General features: G+C 43.5%; 1 protein-coding gene across 1 annotated transcript; it reads right to left on the reverse strand.

Annotated features, from left to right (window-relative positions):
• Nucleotides 1-200: 200 nt before the first annotated feature.
• Nucleotides 201-20,740, reverse strand: MONOS_10299 (putative Signal recognition particle receptor; the record flags this gene model as incomplete). The annotated part of the gene is made up of 7 exons (XM_067862738.1): nt 201-14,705; nt 14,772-19,609; nt 19,789-20,002; nt 20,099-20,205; nt 20,284-20,389; nt 20,444-20,459; nt 20,529-20,740. The coding sequence occupies 7 exons, from the start codon at nt 20,738-20,740 to the stop codon at nt 201-203; spliced, it is 19,998 nt and encodes a 6,665-aa protein (XP_067723051.1).
• Between the last annotated feature and the right edge of the window lie 1,273 nt (nt 20,741-22,013).

A 22,013-nucleotide genomic window follows, 5' to 3' on the forward strand; every position in this document is an offset into this window, starting at 1 on the left:
ACAATACAATACAACACACGCAATATTCATTTCTCAAAACACACACACACACACAAAAAAAAAAAACTAAACAAATGAAACAAAAACAAAAAAATAAAAATAAAAGAAAAAGAAAAAGAAAAAGAAAAAGAAAAAGAAAAAGAAAAAGAAAAAGAAAAAGAAAAAGAAAAATTAAAATAAAATATTTTCTGTTTTCTTCCTCAGAAATATCCTGTTTCCTTCTTCTTTTTGATCTGCTTCCACTTCGGCAGCTTGTAAAACGCCTCTTTTGTCATTTCAAACACTTTCTCGAACTCTTCCTCACTCAAACGCGCTTCTTTTCTGGTTGGATCATTCTCTGCTGAATTAGAACTGGAACTGGAACTGGAAGGAGATGAAACACTGGGAGAAGGAGAAGGAGAAGGAGAAGGAGAAGAAAGTGACGGAGGGGAGGAAGAAGAAGAAGAAGAAGGAGATGATGAAGAGGATGTTACAGAAGCAGACGGCTTTCCATCAGCTTCTTCCACATTCCTCGTGCTTTCCCCTCTTCTTCTTTCTTCTTTTCCTTCTTTTCCTTCTCTTTCTTCTCTTTCTTCTTCTTCTTTCTTCTTTTTGCTAACTTTAGTTAAAGTTGCCTCTGCTCCTTTCCTTACTCCCCATTTGCTGAACACATCGTCTTTCTTCATTCCACTGTCAATCGCAAACTGCAATTTCGCTTTCTCTTCTTTCTCTTTCTCTTTCTCTTCTTTCTCTTTCTCTTCTTTTTGCTTTCTTTCTTCTTCTTCTTTTCTTAAGCGCTCTTCCTCCTCTTTCTTCTTCCTTTCCTCTTCTTCTCTTCTCAATCTCTCCTCTTCTTCTTTTCTGATTCTTTCCTCTTCTTCTCTTTTTTTCTTCTCTTCCTCTTCCTTTCTCAATCTTTCCTCCTCCTCTTTCTTTAATCTTGCTTCCTCTTCTCGTTTTAATCTCTCTTCTTCCTCTTTCTTAATTCTTTCTTCTTCTTCTTTCTTCTTTCGTTCCTCTTCCTCTTCTTTTCTCTTCCTCTCCTCTTCTTCTTTGCGTTTTCTTTCTTCATCTTCCTTTCGTTTTCTCTCTTCTTCTTTTCTGATGATTTCCTCTTCCTCTTTTCTTTTCCTTTCTTCTTCTTCTCTTCTCCTTCTCTCTTCTTCCTCCCTCCTTCTTTCTGCTTCTTTTCTTATTCGTTCTTCTTCTTCCTTTTTCAATCGTTCCTCTTCTTCTTGTTTCGCTCTTTCTTCTTCTGCTTTCTTTGCCTTCTCTTCTTCTTCTCTTCTTTTTCTTTCCTCTTCCAAAATCCTCACTTTCTCTTCTTCTTCCTTCCTCTTCCTTTCTTCTTCTTCTTCTTCTTTCTTCTTTTTCTCTTCTTCCTCCTTCCTCCTCTTTTCTTCCTCCTCTTTTCTTAATCTCTCTTTCTCTTCCTTCAGTTTTCTCTCTTCCTCCTCTTTCTTCTTTCTTTCCTCTTCCTCCTTTCTCTTTCTTTCCTCCTCTTTCTTCCTCTCTTCCTCTTCCTTCTCTCTCTTTATTCGTTCCTCCTCTTCCCTCTTCTCCCTTTCTTCTTCTTCCCTTTTCTTTCTCTCTTCTTCTTCTTTCTTCCTTTTCTCTTCTTCCTTCAGTTTTCTCTCTTCTTCTTCCTCTTTTCTCTTCCTCTCCTCTTCTTCTTTCCTTTTTCTTTCCTCTTCCTCTTCCCGCTTTAACCTTTCCTCCTCTTCCTTTCTTTTCCTCTCTTCCTCTTCCTTCCTCAACCTTTCTTCTTTATCTTTCCTTTTTCTTTCCTCTTCTTCTCTTCTCAATCTCTCCTCTTCTTCTTTACGTCTTCTCTCTTCCTCCTCTCTTCTCAACCTTTCCTCCTCCTCTTTCTTCTTCCTTTCTTCCTCTTCTTTCCTCTTTCTTTCTTTTTCTCTCTTAATTCGTTCCTCTTCTTCCTTCTTCTTCCTCTCCTCCTCTTCTTTGCGTTTTCTTTCTTCCTCTTCCCTTCTTAGCCTTTCCTCCTCTTCTTTCTTCTTCTTCTTCTCTTCTTCTCTCTTCAGATTTTCTTCCTCTTTTCTCTTCTCTTCCTTCTCCTTTCTCTTTCTTTCTTCTTCTTCCAGTTTTCTTTTCAACTCATCTTTCGCCTTCCACACATCAAACACTCTTTTCTTTTCTTCGTCTTTTTTCTTTTTATCTTCTTCTTCCTTCTTCTTGCTAAACTCTTCTTTCTCTCTTCTTTCTCTCTCTTCCTCTTCCTTTCTCTTTCTTTCTTCTCCTCTTCTCTTCTCCTCTTCCTCTTTCCTTTTTTCTTCTTCTCTTCTCTTTTCCTCTTCCTCTTTCTTCTTTCGTTTCATTTCCTCTTCTTCTTCCTTCTTCTTCATTTCATGTTCTTCCTCTTCACGTTTTCTTCTTTCTTCTTCTTCTTCTTCTCTTTCTCTTCTATTGATCTCTTCAAGCTTCCTCTCTTTTTCCTTCATCCATGGGATAACCTTTTCCTTTTCCTTTTCCACTTTCTCTTCCTGTTTGCTCGCAATATTTCTTCTCTTGTACAACTTTTCCAGATACATTTCTCTTTCTTGCTTCAACTGCACCTTCTTCTTCTCTTCTTCTTCTCTTCTCTTCTCTTCCCTTTTCGCTTCTTCCACTTCTTCCACTTCTTTGATGCTTTCTCTTTCTGCTTCTGTCAAATCCTTCCTCTTCTTCTTCGCCATCACTTTCCTCTTCTCCACCACCTCCTTCGTCTTCTTCTTCCCTTCTGCCACTTTCAAATAGTTGAATGGGCATATCCCTCTTTCCCCTTTCCCATTCTCACACATCCACCACTGCTCTTTCTTCTCCACCAGAAGCAGCTCTTCGCCCTTTTTGATCGCCAAACACCGACTTTCTCCTGCTGGCGGCTTGAAATTGTAAAGTACCTTCACCACTACACATTCTTCTTGTTTGACTTCTTCTTTTTCTTCCTCCACTTCCACTTCTTCATTCAAATACGCTTCTCTTTCTCTCCTTTGAGCATCCTCACGTAGCTTCTTCAGCTCTTCTTTGGCTTCTGCATTCATTTTGTGCTCCCTCCAGCTGCTGAGAATAACAACTGCTGCTTCTTTCTTCTTTGCCTTTTCCTTCTCCTTTTCTTTCTTCTCTTTTTTCTCTTTCTCTTTCTTTATTTCATCTTCGGCAGCACGTTTTTGTCTGATCTTGTTTTCTCTCAATTTTGGTGAAATATTCGAAGAAGAAGAAGAAGAAGAAGAAGCAGAAACGCTTTCATCGAATTCATTGATGAATGGCTCTTGTGGTAGTTCAGGTACTTCTTCATCATCCAACTGAGGCAAACCAGGAGACGGTGGAAGAGAAGGAGGCAAAGAGGGAGGCAGCGAGGGGGGTAAAGAAGAAGGAAGAGGAGGAGTTGGCAGAAGTTGCGGGGGAAGAGAGAGAAGAGGAGAAACAGGCAGAGGAAGGATGGGCAGATCTTCTGACCCCTCCGGAATGGGCAAAGGCGGAGGAAGCTCTTCATTTTCAGGAGGAAGAGGAGGCGATAACAAAAGAGGGGCTGGAGGAGAAGAAGGAGAAGAAGGAGAAGAAGGAGGAGACAAGTCATCAGCAGGCGGAGGAGGAGGAGAATGAGGAGGAGAAAGAGGCAAAGGAAGCTCTTCACTCGGCTTATTTCTCTTGTCAGCCACAATTTTGCTCAAAAATGAAAAGCCCTTTCTTCCCTTTCCTCCTCCTCCTCTGCCGCCCTTGTTATCACCATCATCATTATCATCATTATTACCTTCATTATCATCTCCTTTTCTCCCTTCTTTCTTCTGTCTCTTCTTCAGGTTCTGCTTCTCTGAACAGTATTTCTTCCATTGTGAAAGCATTTCCCGCTGCTTCTCACTCAACCTGTCATATTCCACTTCAGCTTTCCTCATAACATTTTCTATTTCATCTGTCAGTTTCATCAGAAGTGCTGAAACATCTCCGTTTTCTCCTTCGTCAATCAGCTTCTTCCACTCTTCTTTCTCTTCCTCGCTCAGCTCATCCATCATTTGCATCAGCAGAACTTTTCCTCTTCCTTTCCATTCACCTTCATCATCTCCATCTTCTTCTCCATAATACCCTTCCTTCAGCGTCAACTGCCCCATCCCTGAGTGAATATCAACTTCTCTCTGAAGCTCCTTCAACATCCTCTCCTTCTCTTTCCTCTGCTCCTCCTCTTCTCTTCTCTTCTCTTCCTTTTCAGCTGCCTCCCTCAGTTTTCTGATCGAATCCTGCGCTGCTTTCTGCTGCAGAGCATAGCACGTCCCCACGGGAAAGAAAGTTGGCTCCCTTTTCGCAAACGCTGCCTCCATAAAGCTCTCATCTCCGTTCAGCTCGTTCTGATTCCCCGCTGCTATGAACTCTCTCAGCGCCACAAAGAAGCCAAACAGGCGCCAAGGGCTGTGCTGCGCCTCGATGTGCCGTGTGAAGCTGAGTCCCGCTCTGTCGAGGGAAGACTGGGGCAGACCACATACAAAGCACTGCGAAGACAAGCGGGCGTCTTTCTTCTCTCTCTCTTCTCGCAGCTCTCCAAAGGCGTCGATGATGATACCAGACACGATGTTGAAGAGGATCAGCATCGTGAGCATCCAACAGAGCAGCGAGAAGACGAAGTTGCCCAGTCGGTACCACCACGGGTTGTACAAGTCCACTGCCCCAAACACCATCCGCAGCATGAGCCACTCACCACCCGTGGGAAACTGCCCCAGCAGAGCGAGAAAACAGCTCCAGACACTCAAACACATCGAAGGCGAGGTCGGGTCTGTGTCATCGACAACAAGTGTGCTTGAGAAGAGGATTACACCAATGGCAGAGAAGATGTACAGAACGAGGAGGAACAAGGCGCCTGTGATGAGCAGCTGCTTCAGCGGGTGGGAGATGGAGTGCATTGCCTGCATGACTGACTTGTTCTGTGAGAAGAAGTCAAACAAAAGGACAGAGTAAAAACTTGGCTCCTTCGTCATCCCCAGATACGCCGATACCAAATACAAGATCTGAATGTAGTTCTGCTTGCGGGTGAAGAAGCCCAACAGATAGCATTTCAGATGGAACCACTTGCTCGGCACGAAATGCCTGTCCTTCTGCAGCATCTTCCGCCGCTCTGTGAAGAAGCGCTGTTGGCAGATGACAATCGTCTCCAGCCGCAGCTGGTACACAAACAGGAGTGTGCAGAATACCACGGCCACAATGCCAAACACTTCATACGCTTTCCACTGCCCTTCCTTCACACCAGGCTCATCAGATATGAACCCTTCCTCAAACAACATGAATAAGTTCAGCGCAATCACACAGATGTCGAATAAAATACGAATCAGCAGAAGAGATTTTCCATTCACCAGCGCCGACCATGTGCGACCAACTCCTCGTCGCACCGACCGCAGCTTCTCCTTCACTTTCTTCACTCCTCTCGACCTCACCTCTCCTCCTCCACCACCACCACTTCCTCCGCTGCCTCCTCCTCTCCCCTCTGATGATTGGTGATATTCATCCAAGTCCTCATAGTTGTTGCTCAGCTGCTGTGTCATCATCTTCTGCGCCGTCACGTCTGTGTTGCACTCCACCGACGGCGCCACATGTCCTGCACGATATCTCAGCCTCGCAATCTGATAGTACTCTTCACAGCACGACAAGAAGTGCGAGTGCTGCTCTGCCAGCGACGGCTGCGCACACTCCACAAGCAGCTGCGCCCGCTCTGCCTCGTTTATCTGGCTGGCTACAGGGTTACGCACATAGAAGAGCTCCTGCACAATGCCGTTACGCATCACCTCGACAGATTCGATGAAAGAAGAGTAAAACACACGAGCAGCACGGAAAGGAATGCAGTTGAAGGGCATCAGCACTCGCAGAGAGGCAAAGGATGAGGCTGAGGCTGAGGCAGAAGAAGAGGATGATGATGATGATGATGATGAAGAAGAGGTTGTCATTGACGAGAAGTCTTGTTGTTCAGTCAAAAGAAAAGAGGGATGGTCACAGATTGGTGAAATCAACTGCATAAACAGCTGATTGCTTCGTTCTGCATCAGAAATGTTGTATCTACTCAATTCAGTTCTATTTGAGCGATTTTTGTTTCTATCATTGGCAAATGGATTGAATGCAATATTATTATTGTTGTCAGAAGAAGAAGAAGAAGAAGAAGATTCCTGACTAACCGAAGACGCAAATGCAGTTGCTGCATTCAGCGAAGCAGCAGAGCCATTCGCCAAGCTTGTGACAGTCGAAACCCCCGCCCCGAAGTTGTTCATCAGCGACTTCCACGCAATCAGCATCTTCACCGCAGTGTTGTGCATGTCCTTCTTCAGCGCCGGGATCTCATGCACCGACCTCTCTCGGCTAAGCACAAAGTACTCGTTGATCCTCCTCCCCACACTCTTCAGCAGAGCTGTCTCGTTTGCCAGCTGCACCGCATTCACCACACCTGTGGGGCCTTCGATGCAGCCGAGAAGCAGGTTCGTTGCTGCTGCCACGACTGTTCTTTCTCCATCTGCCTCTCTCAGAGTGTCTCCCACACTCCACTCACGCTGAATGAAAGAACGAGAGAAAGATTTGTTGTCTGAAATCTGCTGCCACCGAGGCACTTTCAGAGCAACACAAACAGCTCCTTCGACTTCTCTCCTTTTTTTCTCTTCGGATTTCGACAGGTTCTCCAGAGAAAGCTTTTTCACAGCGTCTTTTGCAAAGCCAAGATGCAGCTGCTTCCCCAAAAACGAAGCAATTTTGCCTTCCTCCTCGCCGTCATTGCTTCCCCCGTTCATCCCATCTTCCTCCTCCTCCTCATTATCCTCCTCTTCCCCTGCATTCTCCATCAGCCCTCTCTTTGGAAGCGCCACCGACAAGTCCACATCTGTCTGCATTGCCCACAGCCTCGACAAGCACTCTCTCCCTTGTGGTGTGCCTGTTATGCACTGCTGGTTGCCCACGCAGGGTCCTTGCAGCACTTCAGTGAGGGTGCGGATGGCGACAGTGATGTGAACCAAGTGGCGGAAGATGCCTGAGTGAGTGATGAGCGGCTCAGAGGCAAAAGAAGGGATAGGCATCTTCTCGGTGGTGGAACATTGAGGGTTTGGCTTATTGGTGGGGGTGTTTGAGGTAGAAGAAGATGAAGAGGAGGAGGAGGAGGAGGAAGAAGAAGAAGAAGAAGATGATGATGATGAAGACGGATGAGGAGGTGGTGGTGGAGGTGGAAGTGGTTTCAATGAATGAGAAGACTGTTTATCCATGTTATTTAAAATCTCATTCACAGCCTTCTCGATCACCTCCTTGTAGTCTTCCTGTTCTATTCCATGTGGCACAGAAGGAGGTAGAAGCGATGTCAGATACTCGATGATGATCTGCAGCAGGTTTATGCTTCCTTCTCCCTTCTGATCTCTTATCAAGTTCTGCGACTGCAAGTTGTGCCCTTCGCACAGCTGCGAAATGAACGAGAGAATTGCCTCGACCACAATCACCCTCTTTGACACTGTCTCAAACGTCTCCAGCTCTCCTTCCATCTTCTCCCAGATTCTGTTCAGGATCTGCTCTCGCCTCTCTTTCTCTGACTGCTGAGAAGAGGCAGCTGTTCTGTTTCTCACTTGCAATCCCTTGTCTTTTTCATTCCCTCCTGTTAACACTGTCTCCCCATCTGCTTTTGACAGTGTTTGTGAGAAATTAATCACCTCCTCCACCATCGCTGAGCGTGCAGCTGCCCCCATTCCCTTTGTCCACCATGGCTGCTGTCTGTTAATCTGCGTCTGGCTGACGAGCACACGTGCAATAGACAGCAAAACAGACTGTTGCCTCTGTCTGTGCGATGTGACATGGAAGAGAAGGGCATCTTCGGCCAGATGGCGCTGAAGAGACAGCCGCACCAGTGTCCTTGTGGAGGCAGACATCGGTGCAGATACAAAGAGAAAGAGAGAGGAAGAGCCAGAGGGATACAGAGAAGATGACAGCACAGTTGCTGATGAGTCCAATGAGCGATACCGCTGAAGCTGCTGGTTGGATGTGCCATGCTCCTCCTCGTTGAATGTTTGCCATCCATCGGATTGATAGAGAATGTCCCTCCTTCTCATTCCCCGCTGTGCCAGTTGCTCGTCCTGCAGCATCAGCCTCTTCAGTGCTGGATAAACATTCTCCACATTCAATGTGCCGTGTGCTTCGAATCCTTCAAACAGGAATGCCAGCTTCTCTCTAGCCATCCGCTCCATCAGAGCAGTCTGGTCGCTTCGTGCCTTTTTCTCGTTATTTTCTCTTCCTCCTCTCTGGCTGGTTGACTGCAACACACTTTCTCCTTCGTAATCATCAGACAGATCGCTGTAATAGTCATCATAGTCTTCATAATCAATGTCGGAGACTTCGCTGTAATTGCTGTCCGACGAATTCGACTCATCTGAACTGCTATCACTTTCGCTTGAATCACCTTGCCTGTTGGCATCTCCATCATCGCTCATTAAAGCATCCACTTTCCTCCCTTTCCCTTTCCTCCTCTCTCTTCCTTTCTCCTTCTCCTTCTCCTTCTCCTTCGTTTCCTCTCCAGCCAAGCACTTCAGCACTCTCTTCTGCACCTCGTCGTTTCCTTCGTTCAGCAGCGCCTGCAGCACTTTCATCCGCATCGTCTCAATTTGCATATCTCCTCTCTGCTCGGCCTTCAGCACAGCTTCTGTCACCCCGCTCTGCCCCAGCTGATCCTGCCTCTCTTTCAGAGGCTCAGTTTCTGGCTGTGGTGTGGAAAAGGAGAAAGGCAAACGTACGAGGAAGAAGAAGAAGTTCAGAATGGACAAGATGAGAGAGCGAGTGAGAGGAGAAGAGGAATCTGTTGAAGAAGAAGAGGAAAAGCTAACTGAAGAAGCAGAAGAAGATGATGATGAAGTAAAATGATTATTCTTTCCCTGATGCAACATGAGTTCAATCGAAGTGTGAGCAACGTTCGTGTCCACATCAAAAGCAGACAGCGGAGATGGGTTGAAGGCCTTCAAAAGTGCTGTTTTGGAAGGCGGGGCAGGCGGATTCAAAATACGCGCAATGTGCGAAAGGAGCGGGATGCTGCCATTGTCAATGCTATTATTGCTGTTGTCATTCTCCGAGTTATCTGCAATCTGTGAAAGAATGAAGAACGAGTTGTATTCTTCAGTTTCTGTCTCGGATGAGAGAGCTTTTTGGAGGTGGAGGCAGTAGAGTTCCCAGAACTTGATGGCCTCTTGGGAGGTTTGGTCAGAGGAAAGAGAAAGTGCAGAGGTGGGTGAAAGAGAAGGAGGAGGAGAAGGAAGAGAAGAAGAAGAAGAAGAAGAAGTTGAAGATTCATAAGAATGAGAAGAAAAAGGAGAAGATGACTGTACAGTTTGAGAAAAAGCAAAGTTGAGACGCTGCAAAATGGCAGCAGAAGGAGGATATGCCAAAGTCGAAGGAATAAACGAGTTCTTCACAAAAGACTGGACAGAAGTCATTAATGAAGAAGATGTCGATGATAATCTCAATTTGTGTGCAGACGCATAAAACTGATTCACCAGAGGCAAAGAATGACTCAGAGCATCTTCCAGCCCAGTAGCAGCATTATTCGCATCAGCAGCAATTTTATTGTCCTTTCTGAAGACATCCAGATAAACTGCACAATCATTCAGCTTTTCACCCATTTTCTCTGCTTCTTCTGCTATTGCGTGCCATTCTGCCTCATTTCCTTTCATTTTCTCTCTGATCGCCTTCAGATCTCTACTCGCACTGGCTTCGTTTCCTTCCTTCACTTTCTTCAGCTGCTGGGACAAAAGCTGTTGTTGTCTGTCCATTTCTTCTGCTTCACTTCTCAATGTGCTGTTCAGCTGCTGTGTTGCCATAAGAACAGACGGAAGCAGAACCTCCTTCGCAAACACCGCTTTTGCTGTCTCCAGTTTGATTGCTTGAGGTTGGAAGGAGTGAGAATAAGAAGAGGAAGATGAGGAAGAAGAAGAAGAAGAAGATGATGACATGGGAACAAAGCAACTGCAAATGTCAGAAAGCAACTGCATTGAATGAATCAGCTCATTTGATTCTTCTTCTTCATTATCATCTTTTCCTTCTTTTTCTTCTCCTCTTCTATTTCCTTGTTTAACATTCTCAGAGAACAGTGAAGTTGAGAACAAACTATTTGAGCAGCTGAGATAGGCGTGTGTGAAAAGATGCAAAAGTGAGGAAAGAAGCAAAAATGCTTCAGAAACAGAAAGAGAAGGTATCTTTTTCTGAGTTATTGTCGAATTAACAGAAGAAAGAGAATCATTTGAGTGCGATGACGATGAAGTTGATATCAACGATGTAGCAAATGCTTTGAAACTATAACTTTTCTTCGCTTCATTATTCGCTTTAGAATCCTCTCTATCCCTCTGTCCCTTTTGTTTCATTCCCTCTGAAGATCCCAACCCAATCTTTTCCTTTCCCATCTCCTTCTCCTTCTCCTTCTCCTTCTCCTTCTCCTTCTCCTTCTCCAACACATTCAACACACACGCGATGCATTCATTCAGAATCCGCAGTGGAAACAGCAGCTGCACCCGCTTCTGCCCTTCTTTGTGCTTCGAGTGGCACACATCTCCCAAAAGACCCAGCAGATCAGCCAGCACAGCCGGAGTGAAAGTGGAAAGGGAAGACAAAAGTTCTTCTTCCGGAAGCGTCTTTTCGGAGAAATTATTTCGGCCTACTCGGAGAAATAGGACTGTGCGAGCGGTTAAAAGGAAAGTTTGTCCGGAAAAGGAGCGGAGAAATAGCCGTAGGATTGCAGACTGACAGAACAGACGAGCTTGTGGGGTGATGACTGAAAGGAGGGAGGAAGATGAGGAAGATGAGGAAGATGAAGAGGATGAATATGACGCAGAATCAGTTGTACAGTGGAAGGAAGAAGCAGAACACGAAACACACAGCACTGACAAAAGCGTCAAATATGTCTCAATACATCTTGGTCTTGGGTCATCCAGCAACGCTGCTATCACAGAAGCAATTGTTGATAGAGAAATTGTCGATTTTTTTGCTCCTCCTTCGATCGCAGAATTACTAAGATCTTCTTCTCCTTCATCTTCGTCGTTATCATTATCATTATCGCCTTCTCCTTCTTCATTCAAATTGTCTGATGAGTTAAGAGGAGATTGTCCATTAGAATCATCAGCATCTGCCTCGTATTCATTTGCACCGTTTCTTTGTGCATCATCTCCTTCAGCAAAGCCATTCAACCTTCCACTCCTCTCAATCTCCTCTTCTTCATCGCCTTCCCCTTCATCTCCTTCTCCTTCTCCTTCTCCTTCTCCAGCATCATCTGAATCACTTCCGCTGCTGCTGCCGATGTTAAAGAGAGAATTTGGGGCTGAACAGAAAATAGGCACGAGAATCTTGCTGATTGAGACGTTGCATGGAACAAGCTCCACAAACGAGGGGATGAATGGAATGACAGACAAAGCAGCAGATGAAGAGGAAGAGAAGAAAGAAGAAGAAGAAGAGGAAGATGCAGATGAAGATGAAGATGACAACGAAGAAGAGAAAGAGGACGAGGTTGAAGAAGAAGCGAGAGAAGGAGAAAGGGAAGGAGAAGCGGAAGCAGATAATGAAGACGAGAGGGATGTGTTTGATAAAAGGCTGGCCAGGGCGTCTGTGCAGAGAGAGAAAAGAGGGCGAAGTGGAGGGCAGAAGGGAATGGAGAGCAAATGGCACAAAAGAGAAGGGAAGTTGAGGAAGAGCACCAATTGCAGTGTGCCTGGAGATATCGCAGAGGAAGCAGAAATGTGCTTGGCTGCTGAGATTATCTGGTCAAACTCTTCTTTTGGAGAGAGAAGAGAAGAAGAAGAAGAAGAAGATGATGATGATGATGATGAATTGCTTTGGCTCTGCCACGTATCCCATGAATCGAATGCATATGACTTCTGAGTCCTTTTGTTTGGAGCTGCTGAAAGTGCAGCCAGCAGAGAGCGAGAAGGCGCAGGAGCGCCATGAACAACCAAGATGAACGAGGCGACTGCAAACATCAGCTCATTCAGCGCGTCTGTCTGCGCTTTGCTCACTTCCTTTGTGTTCATCGCATTCTTCACTATGCTCCACCGGGTGCTTTTTTTGCTCTCTCCGTTTTGGCTTCCTTCTTCTCCTTCATTGTTTTTCCTTTCATTCGCATCGGTTTGTGATTGAGAAGCACCAGACAGTGCAGTATTCATCTGCTGCGATGTTGCTATGCTCCTTCTTCTCTTCTCCATCAGCAACAACGATGACATTCGCCTATGAAGCGTCCTCCCACTTCTTCCCAACGTCCCTCCTCCATTCAGCACTTGATTCTCACTCTTAAATCCTCCTTCATTCATTTTCCTTCCTTCTCCCTCTTTTCCCACTTCTCCACCTTTTCCTTCCTTTCCCTCTGTTCCTTCCTCTCCTTCCTCTCCTTCCTCATACCCCCACACTGCTGCCATCTGACACACCACACTCAGCACCGTCTGGCTTGCCATGCACCCTGCCAGCTCCTTCAGCACATTCCACGCCTTCCAACTGTCTCTGCGGGCTATCAGCACAACCTGCGGAAGCTGCAGACAGAGCGAGCGAAACGGCTGTGTTACGAGGAAGAAGAGCGAAAGGGCGCTGGTGTGGAGTGTGCTGTTCTTTGAGCACAGAAGAGAGGAAAGGGCAGCAGGAAGACGAGTGCCTGTGAAGTGGGTGAGAGACATTTGAGACAGCGTTTCTCTCACTTTTGTGGGGATGAAGGAAGTTTCAATTGCATTGCTGATTGAGCTATTAATTGAACTGCTGATTGCATTGTGTGTGGAAGTTTTGTTTGCATTCCCATTCGCATATCCTGCGTGTTTTGCTGTCTGCAAGCAATCAAACATGACAAAGGCAAGTCTTTCAGAGAGATTCAGCTGCTCAATCAGCAAAAGAAGGTTGAGCACTTTTTTCTTCGTCTCAAGGATGGCTTCTTGGACCTGCTTGGGAAGAGGAAAACGAGGCGAATCTGAAACTCTTTTCACTTTCTTCTTGAAAATGGAGCCGATCAAAGAGGATATATGCGAAAAGACGGAGGTCCCAAAGGAAGAAAAAACGGATTTTGAATTGCCTTTTTCATTGTTGGTTTCATTTCCTTCTCCTCCTTCTTCGTCTCCTTCTTCATCGCTGTCATCTCCTTCTTCATTGCCATCCAGTCTCTTGCTTTCTCCTCCTCCCTCTCTTCTCCTCTTATCCTTCTTCTTCCCTTTCCCTTTCTCCCTCGCACCCAATGGTGCATAATCCTGCTGCAGAAACGCAACCATCTCAGTCAGCGAACGAGCCACAAACATTTCATCCAACATGCTCAAATTGCACACGCCACAGCTCAAAAGAGAAGAAAGAATCGAAATGCACTCACAAACAAAGGAGAGTTCGGTGTTGATGCGCTGGCTGATGCGGGAGAGGAGAACGGGGGAGAGCTTGGAGAGGGAAGGAGGAGAGGTGGGGATGGGGAAGGGAAGAGGAGATGAGGAAGAGGAAGAGGAAGAGGAAGAAGAGGAGGATGGAGAGAGAGAAGAAGATGATGATGATGGTTGTAATGCTTGTAATGAAGAATACGAACTTGTTGATTGAGATCGAATCTTAGCTGCTGCTATGATGAGTGCGAGTGTGTCTGGAACTGATGACACCTCACGAAGCAGAAACAAGAAGGCTGATTTCTGAACAGAAGAAGAAGAAGAAATAGAAGAAGAAGATGATGATGATGAGGAGGAGGAGGAGGAAGAGGAAGAAGAATTTGAAGAAGAATAGAATTTCGAATAATACAAGCTCAATTTGTCTTCATCTGGCTTATCCCAAAAGAACAGAGGGACGTTGTTGATTGTGTCGAGATGGCTCCTCGTAAAAACATTGCTATTTTGTTTGCCTTGCTTCTTCAACAATCCAACTTCCCATTCAAAAACCTCATCCTTCTTCCATTTCTCAATCTTCGCATTCTCTTCTTTCTCTTCTTCATTATTTTCTCTCTTTCTTTTCTTTTCTCCTTCTTCTTCTTCTTCTTCTTCTTTGTTTGTTTGCGATAGCGTGTCAATATAAAGTGCAACCATCAGTTGTGTCAAACGCGACCGGAGAATCGGAGAAAATGCAACAGAAGCGACAAGAGAAGAAGCATCTTTCGTGTGAGGATTGTTGTTAGGGTTGCTCTTTTGAGAAGGAGAAGAGGAGGAAGAAGAAGAAGAAGCTGATGCTGATGATGAATTTTGCTGTTTATTTGAACGTTTAGTGTTCTTATTTGTTGAATTCTCATCATCATCATCTTCTTTTTTATTCATTGCCTCCAATCCAACATCTCCATTCAGCCAATGTTTCAGCATTTTAAAGGGGAAAAGATTTTTCAGTGTTCGAGACAAAACAGGATTCTTTGTTTTTGCTATGCTCAGCACAAACATTGAGAGAAAAGCAGAAGCAGAAGAGGAAATGTCACAGGATGTTTTGAAGGCGTCTAAGGAAGAAATGAAAGAAGAACGATGAGAGGAGGAGAAAGAAGAGGAGGAGGAAGCAACAAAAGAGGAAGAGGAAGAAGAAGATGAGGAGGAAGAAGAAGAATGAAGAGAAGATGAGGAGGAGGTGAAGAGGAGAGGGGTGTAGAATGGAAGAGGATATTTTTCACATGACATGATTGGGAGTGTGGAATGAGATGGTTTATGAGAAGAAGAAGAAGAAGGAGAGGAAGAAGAAGGACGATGAGGCGGCGGTGGAGGTGGTGGAGAAGAAGAAGAAAAAAAATCTTTCGGCCGAAATCCATTTGATATTCTTTGAAGAGAAGCAGCAGGTGCAAAAGACTGGATAGCAGCATGTCGAAAGAGAGGGAAGACAAACAGAGAGGAAGGCAAACAGAGAGAAAGAACCTCAGAAAAGTTGGTGGCAAAGGAAGAGACGAAAGAAATGGCAGAGGAAAGGTCAGAGGAGAAGATGATAGGAGAAGAGGAAGAGGAAGAAGAAAAAGAAGAAGAAAGAGAAGAAGAAAGAGAAGAAGATAATGAAGAAGAAGATGATGATGATTGTGATTGTGAAAGAGCAGAAGAGAATACTGAAGTTCTTGCCGCAGTCTGTAGGACAGATGCTGAGTGAGCAAAAGAAGAAGGAAGCGAAAATGAGGCAGAAGAAGAAGAAGAAGAAGACAGTTCTGAAGAAAACTTATAAGCCGCAGGCATCGGAGTGGTGAATGCATCGTAGAAACAGTCGATGATTGGGTGGAAGTCGTCGAAAGCAGAATAATTCGAAGGCAAAATGATGAAACGCGAATTGGCTGACCAGCTTTCAAAGAGCAGGTCGCCTTTGTTTGATGGGAGAGAAGAAGAAGAGGAGGAAGAGGAAGAAGAAGAAGAGGGGGAATAAAGCAAGTCATTTCCATGGGCCTCGAAGGAGACAGATGTGGAAGTGCTTAGATCTTCGGATGAAGATGGCACATTTAATGATGATGATGATGATGATGATGTTTTCGTTTCTTTCATCTCTTTCCCTTTCTCTTTCTCCTTCCTTTTCTCCTTCCCCTTTTTCTCCTTCTTCTTCTCCTTCAAACAATGCGAATATCTCTGCAGTGTCCTGTGCACAAGCATCCTACTTCCCCCCAGAATAGTCAAAATACACAGCACTTTCTGCAGCAGAAGAGCAGAAAACGTTCTGATGGCATTCATCTTCCTCTGCTCCCTTTGAGAAGAAGGCATATCACACTCAGTCAGAAGAGATAAGAGGCTGCCGGCAAGCGAGGAGAAGGTGTAAAGGCTGGGGATGGGGCGGTGCTGGCGGATCTGGCGGAGGAAGCGGATGGTTTCGGAGGAAATGGAAGAAGAAGAGGAAGAAGAAAGAGAAGAAGAGGGTGAGGAGGAAGAGAATAACGATGATGAAGTGTCATAAACTTTCCCCTTTTCATTCCTCGTCCCTTGTTGTGCTTCTTCTTCTTCCATTTCTTCTTTCTCCTCCTTCTCCTCCATCATTTTGCCCATTGCTTCTGCCAAAATGTTCTTCTCCCAAAGTGAAAATGACAGCACAGCCTGCCGAGAAGCAAGAGAAGACGACAAAACAGCAGAAATTGCATCGAAATATGGCAGCATCAGAAGCAGCTGGGAAGGAAGGAGTGCAAGTGGGGTGTCAGATATGCTTGGCCATTCACTCTCGATGGATGCTTCGACGAAGAAGGAGGAGGAAAAGAAAGGAGAAAAAGGAGAAGAAGAAGAAGAAGAAGAGAAGGAGGAAGAGGAAGAGGATGAAGAAGAAGAAACAGAAGAATGAGAATGTTTTGAAATGAGTTTAGAATTCTGCGACGTGGATGAAATGACAGATAAATTTGACATGTTTTGTGGATGTGAATTTGACATGAAATGGAGAGGGAAGAAGGGAGGTGTGCAGGAGCGAGAGAAAAGAGAGCGAAGGGTGCTCTTCAAAAGCATATCTGAAGAAGGAAGAGGAGGAGGAGGAGGAGGAGGCTGTGATGAGGGAGGAAGAGGAGGAAGGTTTGAATGATTTGACAATGAGGAGGAGGAAGAAGAGGAAGAAGAAGTGGAAGAAGAGGAAGAAGCTGAAGTGAATGGTGATGATGCTAACTGATTTGAAGATGATTTCTGTTTATTTCCTTCTTTTTTGTTGCCCTTTCCAAACGTTTGTGCTTTTAATCCTTTCGAAGTTGGTTTCATTTTCTCTTCTTTCTCTTCTCCTTCTCCTTCTCCTCCTTCTCCTTCTCCTCTCCTTCTCCACTTCTCCCCCTGTGCTGCAACAAGATGCCACTCAGCCACAGCCAGCATTGCTTCCCTCATCTTCTCCATTGACACTGCTGCTTCTGTCGCTGCTGCTTCACACCCAACCACAAGATGAGCGATGCAGCGGAGGCAGAGAGAGAAAGAGGTGAGAAGAAGGAATGTGGCAGAGAGAAGGAGGGGTTGCGCGGAGGAGGAAGAAGAGGAGGAAGAGGAAGAAGAAGAAGAAGATAAAGATAAAGATGATGATGATGATGATGATGATGACACAGAAAGAGAAGAAGATTCAGATTCTTCATTTGAACTTGATTGAAGTGGAATGTCGAAGTGTGATGACACAAAAGGAACCATCTCTTTGAACACTTTTTCGATTTCCTCAGAAAACTTCACTTTTTCAAGCACATTCAAAATTATCTTCTTTTCTTCCTTTTTCTTTTCTTTTCTTTCTTTCTTCTCGTTCTTCTCGTTCTTCTTCTTCTTCTCATTTTCTTTCTTTTGGAGTAAACTCAATTTCTCATTCATCACATGCACTTCTCTTATGATAGCCAATATGTCGCTCAATACACCCTGTGACAGCAGCACTTTCTGCCTCTGCGAAAAGGGGAAAGAAGAAGAAAACGAGTCAAAAGAAAACAAAGAAACAGAAGAAGAAGAAGGAATATCTGCATCATTTCTGTGTGCTTTCTTTCTTTTGCGTTGGGATGAGGTTTCATCTGATGATTCGGTTGAATCATCATCATCTTCTTCTTCTTCTCTTTCTCCTTTTTCTCTCTTTTTATTCTTTCCCCCTCTCTTCAAACTATCTTCTTCTTCAAATTTTTCTTCTTCTTCCTCCTCCTCTTTCTCTTCCTCTTCCTCTTCCTCTTCCTTCTTCTCCTTCATTTCCCTCAAAACTCTCAACACCTTTTTCACTCTCAGTCTTTCAGCCTCTGGTTTCCTCAGCCTTCTGTTCCTCTCCATTTGTGTGTGGTGGAGGAGAGGGAGAGGAGGCAGCGTAGCTGAAGGATTGAGAAATGTTAAGAGAGAAGCAGTTACTTGGCACAGATCAGGAGAAAGAGAAAGGATAATTGAGAGACGATTGACGCATGAGTCATAGAGGGTTTTGATGCCTTCATCATCTTCATTGTTGTCATCTTCATTTTCTCCTTTTTTCCCTTCTTCTTTGCCTTTGGCTTTTCCTATCTTTTCTCCTTCTTTTCCGTTCTTGAAAATCTCTTCTTCTTCTTCTTCTTCTTCAGAATTCACGCCAACGCCATTCCATTCTCTTCCTTCTTCCACACACTCCTTCATCTGCCTCACAAGAGATGCAACATGCCTCGTCTCTAAGCAAAGAGCCATCCATTGCTCAGGAATCACATGGAACGTCAAAGGAGTGCAGTTGTTTTGCTGAAGAGAAGATTGACTTGAAGAAGAGGAAGAAGAAAAAGAGGAAGAAGAGGAAGAAGAAGAGGAGGATGATAAAACCTCATCCATTCCCGAGTGATGTTGTGAAGATGATAAGCAGAGCATTCCAACAGGTGAAGCATTGAAAGAGACGCTTGAGGAAAGAGATTGTTGTGCAAGACGAGGCGGAACTGGCATCGAAGGCAGAAGATGCTCACAGACAGAAGATGATGCCTTATGAGGCAAAAGAGATGAAGATAAAGAGGAGGAGGAGGAGGAGGAGGAAGGAGAATAGGAAGAGGAAGAAGCAGAAGAAGAAGAAGATGATGATGATGATGACAACGATGATCCAAGCAGTGCTGTTAATGTATTGTTTGAGCGAGTGTTGCGCACTTGCTGCATAGAAACAGCACACCCTGTGACTTCATGCACCAAAACGAAAGAGTCTCCAGACATCGCCACTTGCCTCCTGCTGTTTGGCCGCATCTCATTCGCAAATTGCTCGGAAGACGGAGCATCTGCTGCAGATTGATGTGCAATTTCAGCTGAACACACCTCAAAAATTGTGTTTCGGCGGAGCTGGTTTACTTTGCCCTGCTGTTCACAAACAGATGTGTTGAGTCTTTTAACCTCTGATTCCAAAGCTTCAATGGAACATTTCGCTTCCTCTTGCTCCTCTGCTTCTGTCGATTGTTTCTTCGTCATCGTCTCCGTTGTTGTTATCGCAATGTCATTCTTCAAATTCTTCTTCTTCTTCATTTTTAATTTTATTTTCATTTTCTTCTTCAGTTTCCTCAATTTCTCAGTCAAATTCTTCCTTTTCGTAAGCAGCGCTGCCAGTTCTGCTTCCTCCTTCCACAGTGGAAGCAGCTCCAGACACTTCGGCACCTGTTTGATTGAATCTTTCCTCTTCTCTCCATTCAAAGCAGAAGATGTTGTGTGTTTGCTGTTTGAAGCCAAATATTGAGCAGATGACGAAGAAATTTTTGATGGAAGAGAAGAAGAAAGAGAAGATGAAGCAGAAGCAGAAGAAGAAATGGCAGAAACCGCAGAAAGAGAAGTTGCTTGCTTTGGAGCAGCAGAGCCATCAGCAGCCTTCAGCCGCCCAACAAAATACGACAAGTCCCTCGCTTTCCCCTCTTGTGCCTGTCTAAACTGCTCTTCGTCAAAACCCACATGCTCGTCGGTGCTTCGGAATCGCAGCCGGATCCAATCTCCGCATCTGATTTCATTCTGCTCTTCGCTTTCTTCTTCTGATTCTTCTTCTTCTTCTTCTTCTTTTGCTTTGGCTTCTGCTTCTTCTTCTCTTTCATCTTCTCTTGACCTTCCCCTCCTTTTCATCTTTTCTTCCCTCTCGTTTTCATCCTCTTCCTCTGCCAGCAAAGCATTTGGCCTCTCTTCCATTTCTGTTCCCATCCAACTTCTCTTGCAAGCACCGTATTTTGTGCCACAAGCAGCAGAAGAGCCAAACAGCTCTTTTCTTTCTCGTCTGCTCACTTTCTCCACCACAAACGCATCCCCTGTGCTGAACGGCATGCTCTGAGCAGCGGATCCAGAAAGCTTTTTGACACAAAGTTTTCTCTTTGTTCGGTGCAAAGGTGATGATTTCACTTTCACAATTGAAAAAAAAAAAAGAAAAGAAAAGAAAAGAAAAGAAAAGAAAAGAAAAGAAAAGAAAAGAAAATAAAGAAAAGAAAAAATAGTCAAAAGGAAAAGGAAATGAAATGAAATGAATCAGATGGAGAGGTTTTTTTAAAAAAAAAAAAAGGATATCTAAAGAATATCAAACTTTCAGTGCAGATAATTCCATTAGATGAATTTGCTGTCAAAGAAATGATGGATCCAGACACAATAACCTCTTCAGCTTGCTTTTCTTTGCTTTTTCCTATTTTAGTCTTTCTTTCTGTTTCTTTACTACTCGTGTCGTAGCTAACGCTGCTAAAGATTTTCATCCGCCACTCTTTCTTCTGCGAAACAGAAACTCCTGTTCCTCGCTCATCGACCTTTTGCACAAACACACAATCCATCAAAAGTTTATTGATGAACCAGATAAATTATTATAAAAATGAAAAAATGTTTTTTGATGCACTGTTGCACACCGCAAGGAATAACCCAGTAAGCTTATGTCGCAGTACAACGCGATCATTCTTTGTTATAATCATTCCTTTGAACATCTGCTGATTTACACCTTCAATGAACCACAAAACTAAAATAAAAGTCAAACAATATCATTGAGAATAAAAATAACAATAAAAATAATTATTGCAAAAGAATGTCATCCAACCTTCAGGCGAAGAGTTTTCACAGCGCTTCATAAACGGCATGATTTCTCCTGTTTCCGAATTAAATCGTTCTTTGCGTGCTGCAAGGCAGCTCCCGGTAACTACACACTAAATTTTTTTTAAAAAAAATACATATTCAACAAATTAAGCATTAATGCTAACCTTCAATGTCACTGCGCTACCGAATTTTAAATGTCTTTAAAAGTCTTTATATTGAAATATTTCATACACCAATGAAAATACATACTTCTCCGCTCCATTTCGTGTTTCTTGTGCAGGGATGATGCGCCACAAATTGTACTTCGAGTCTTCATCAACGTAGGGTTCTGCTTCAGAAATCAGGTGCTGAATCGACAATAAATGGTGATCCGCGTTTAAGACGCCTGGCTTCCCTCCCTTCTTTGGGACAGTGATTAAACGTACTATTGTGTAGTAATCAATGCATTGATTGGCACTCATTATTGCCAGGGAGCAACGTTCAAAGCAAAATAAATAATAATGAATTTTATTACAAATTAGATCAATCAATTGAAATTAATCAATTTTAACAATGATAAATTAAAATATGAAAAAATATTCCAATTTTTTCTGTTTCAAAACTATTAATTCAACTTTTTCTCATTGATGCTGTTTTTGTGGTGTTCAATATTCTTGAACAACTGTATTAATTTTTTTGAAAATGTGTTTGTTTAATTTTGATAAATGTTCTTTTGTGGTCCGATTGCAGAATGAAACAATACACTGCAACCCAAATTCATTTTATTTGTGTTCCACATGTTAATATTTGTTGTTTAATAACTTTTTCGGTAACTGCCAACTCCGGGTTTTGAATTAAAACAAAAATGAATTTTCAAAGAAAATATATTATTTTGGGTCAAAATGCAAATGAAAAAAATAAATTCATCACAATTCGAACTCGGATACATCTGTTCCATCGCCGGCTTTTTAAGAATCTGATTCATCTTCAGTTTCTTTATCATTTTCATTTTAAACTGGCACATCACTTTCATCAGATTCTTCGGTTTCATCTTTTTCGGATTCATCAATTTCTTTTTCAACATTTAAGGGCTTATAAACGAGTAATTATTGAATGAAATCTTCAAATTCAAGTGTCTCTGATCTTTTTCCAGCAAAGCTTGTCACAAAGTCATCAATGTATTTTTCTTTAATTCCATTTCTAGGAAGAGATTTTCGAAAGCTTGACCAAGTGCTTTCAATCAAATTTGTGCAAATTCAACTTTCTGGATCCACAAATTTGTATTTGCGACAAACAGTGTGATGATCATAACCTGAAGATGATTGTGAGCTGCAGGTTTTCCACTCATCTGAGTGAAAAGTTGATCTTGAATTTATGAAATTTTCGATTATTGGTGTTAATGTCTCATTTTTTTTCTATTTTTTCACTCTCACAATCAAACATTTCCCTTTCTTTCCATCATGTTTTCTTTCTATCATTCCGAATAATTATATATGTTTCTTTCTTCTTCCTTTTCTAAACTTTCTTTTTCGAAAATTGTTCCAGGACCACAAAGCTTTTCAAGAGATAGTGGACAGTTATCAATCATGCAGGCTCTTTCAACAGATAAAATATCACAAACAGATAGACAAGTGATGTCAGTCATCAAGCTGCATCCGTATTTTCTTCAACATTTATCCAATAACACAAAAATATCATCATTATTTTGTTGATCGGAATAATTGAATATTTAAAGGCGCTATTGCTAATGTGAAC

Source organism: Monocercomonoides exilis (assembly GCF_001643675.1).
Source record: "Monocercomonoides exilis strain PA203 chromosome Unknown scaffold39-1025343, whole genome shotgun sequence".
NCBI lineage: Eukaryota > Preaxostyla > Oxymonadida > Polymastigidae > Monocercomonoides > Monocercomonoides exilis.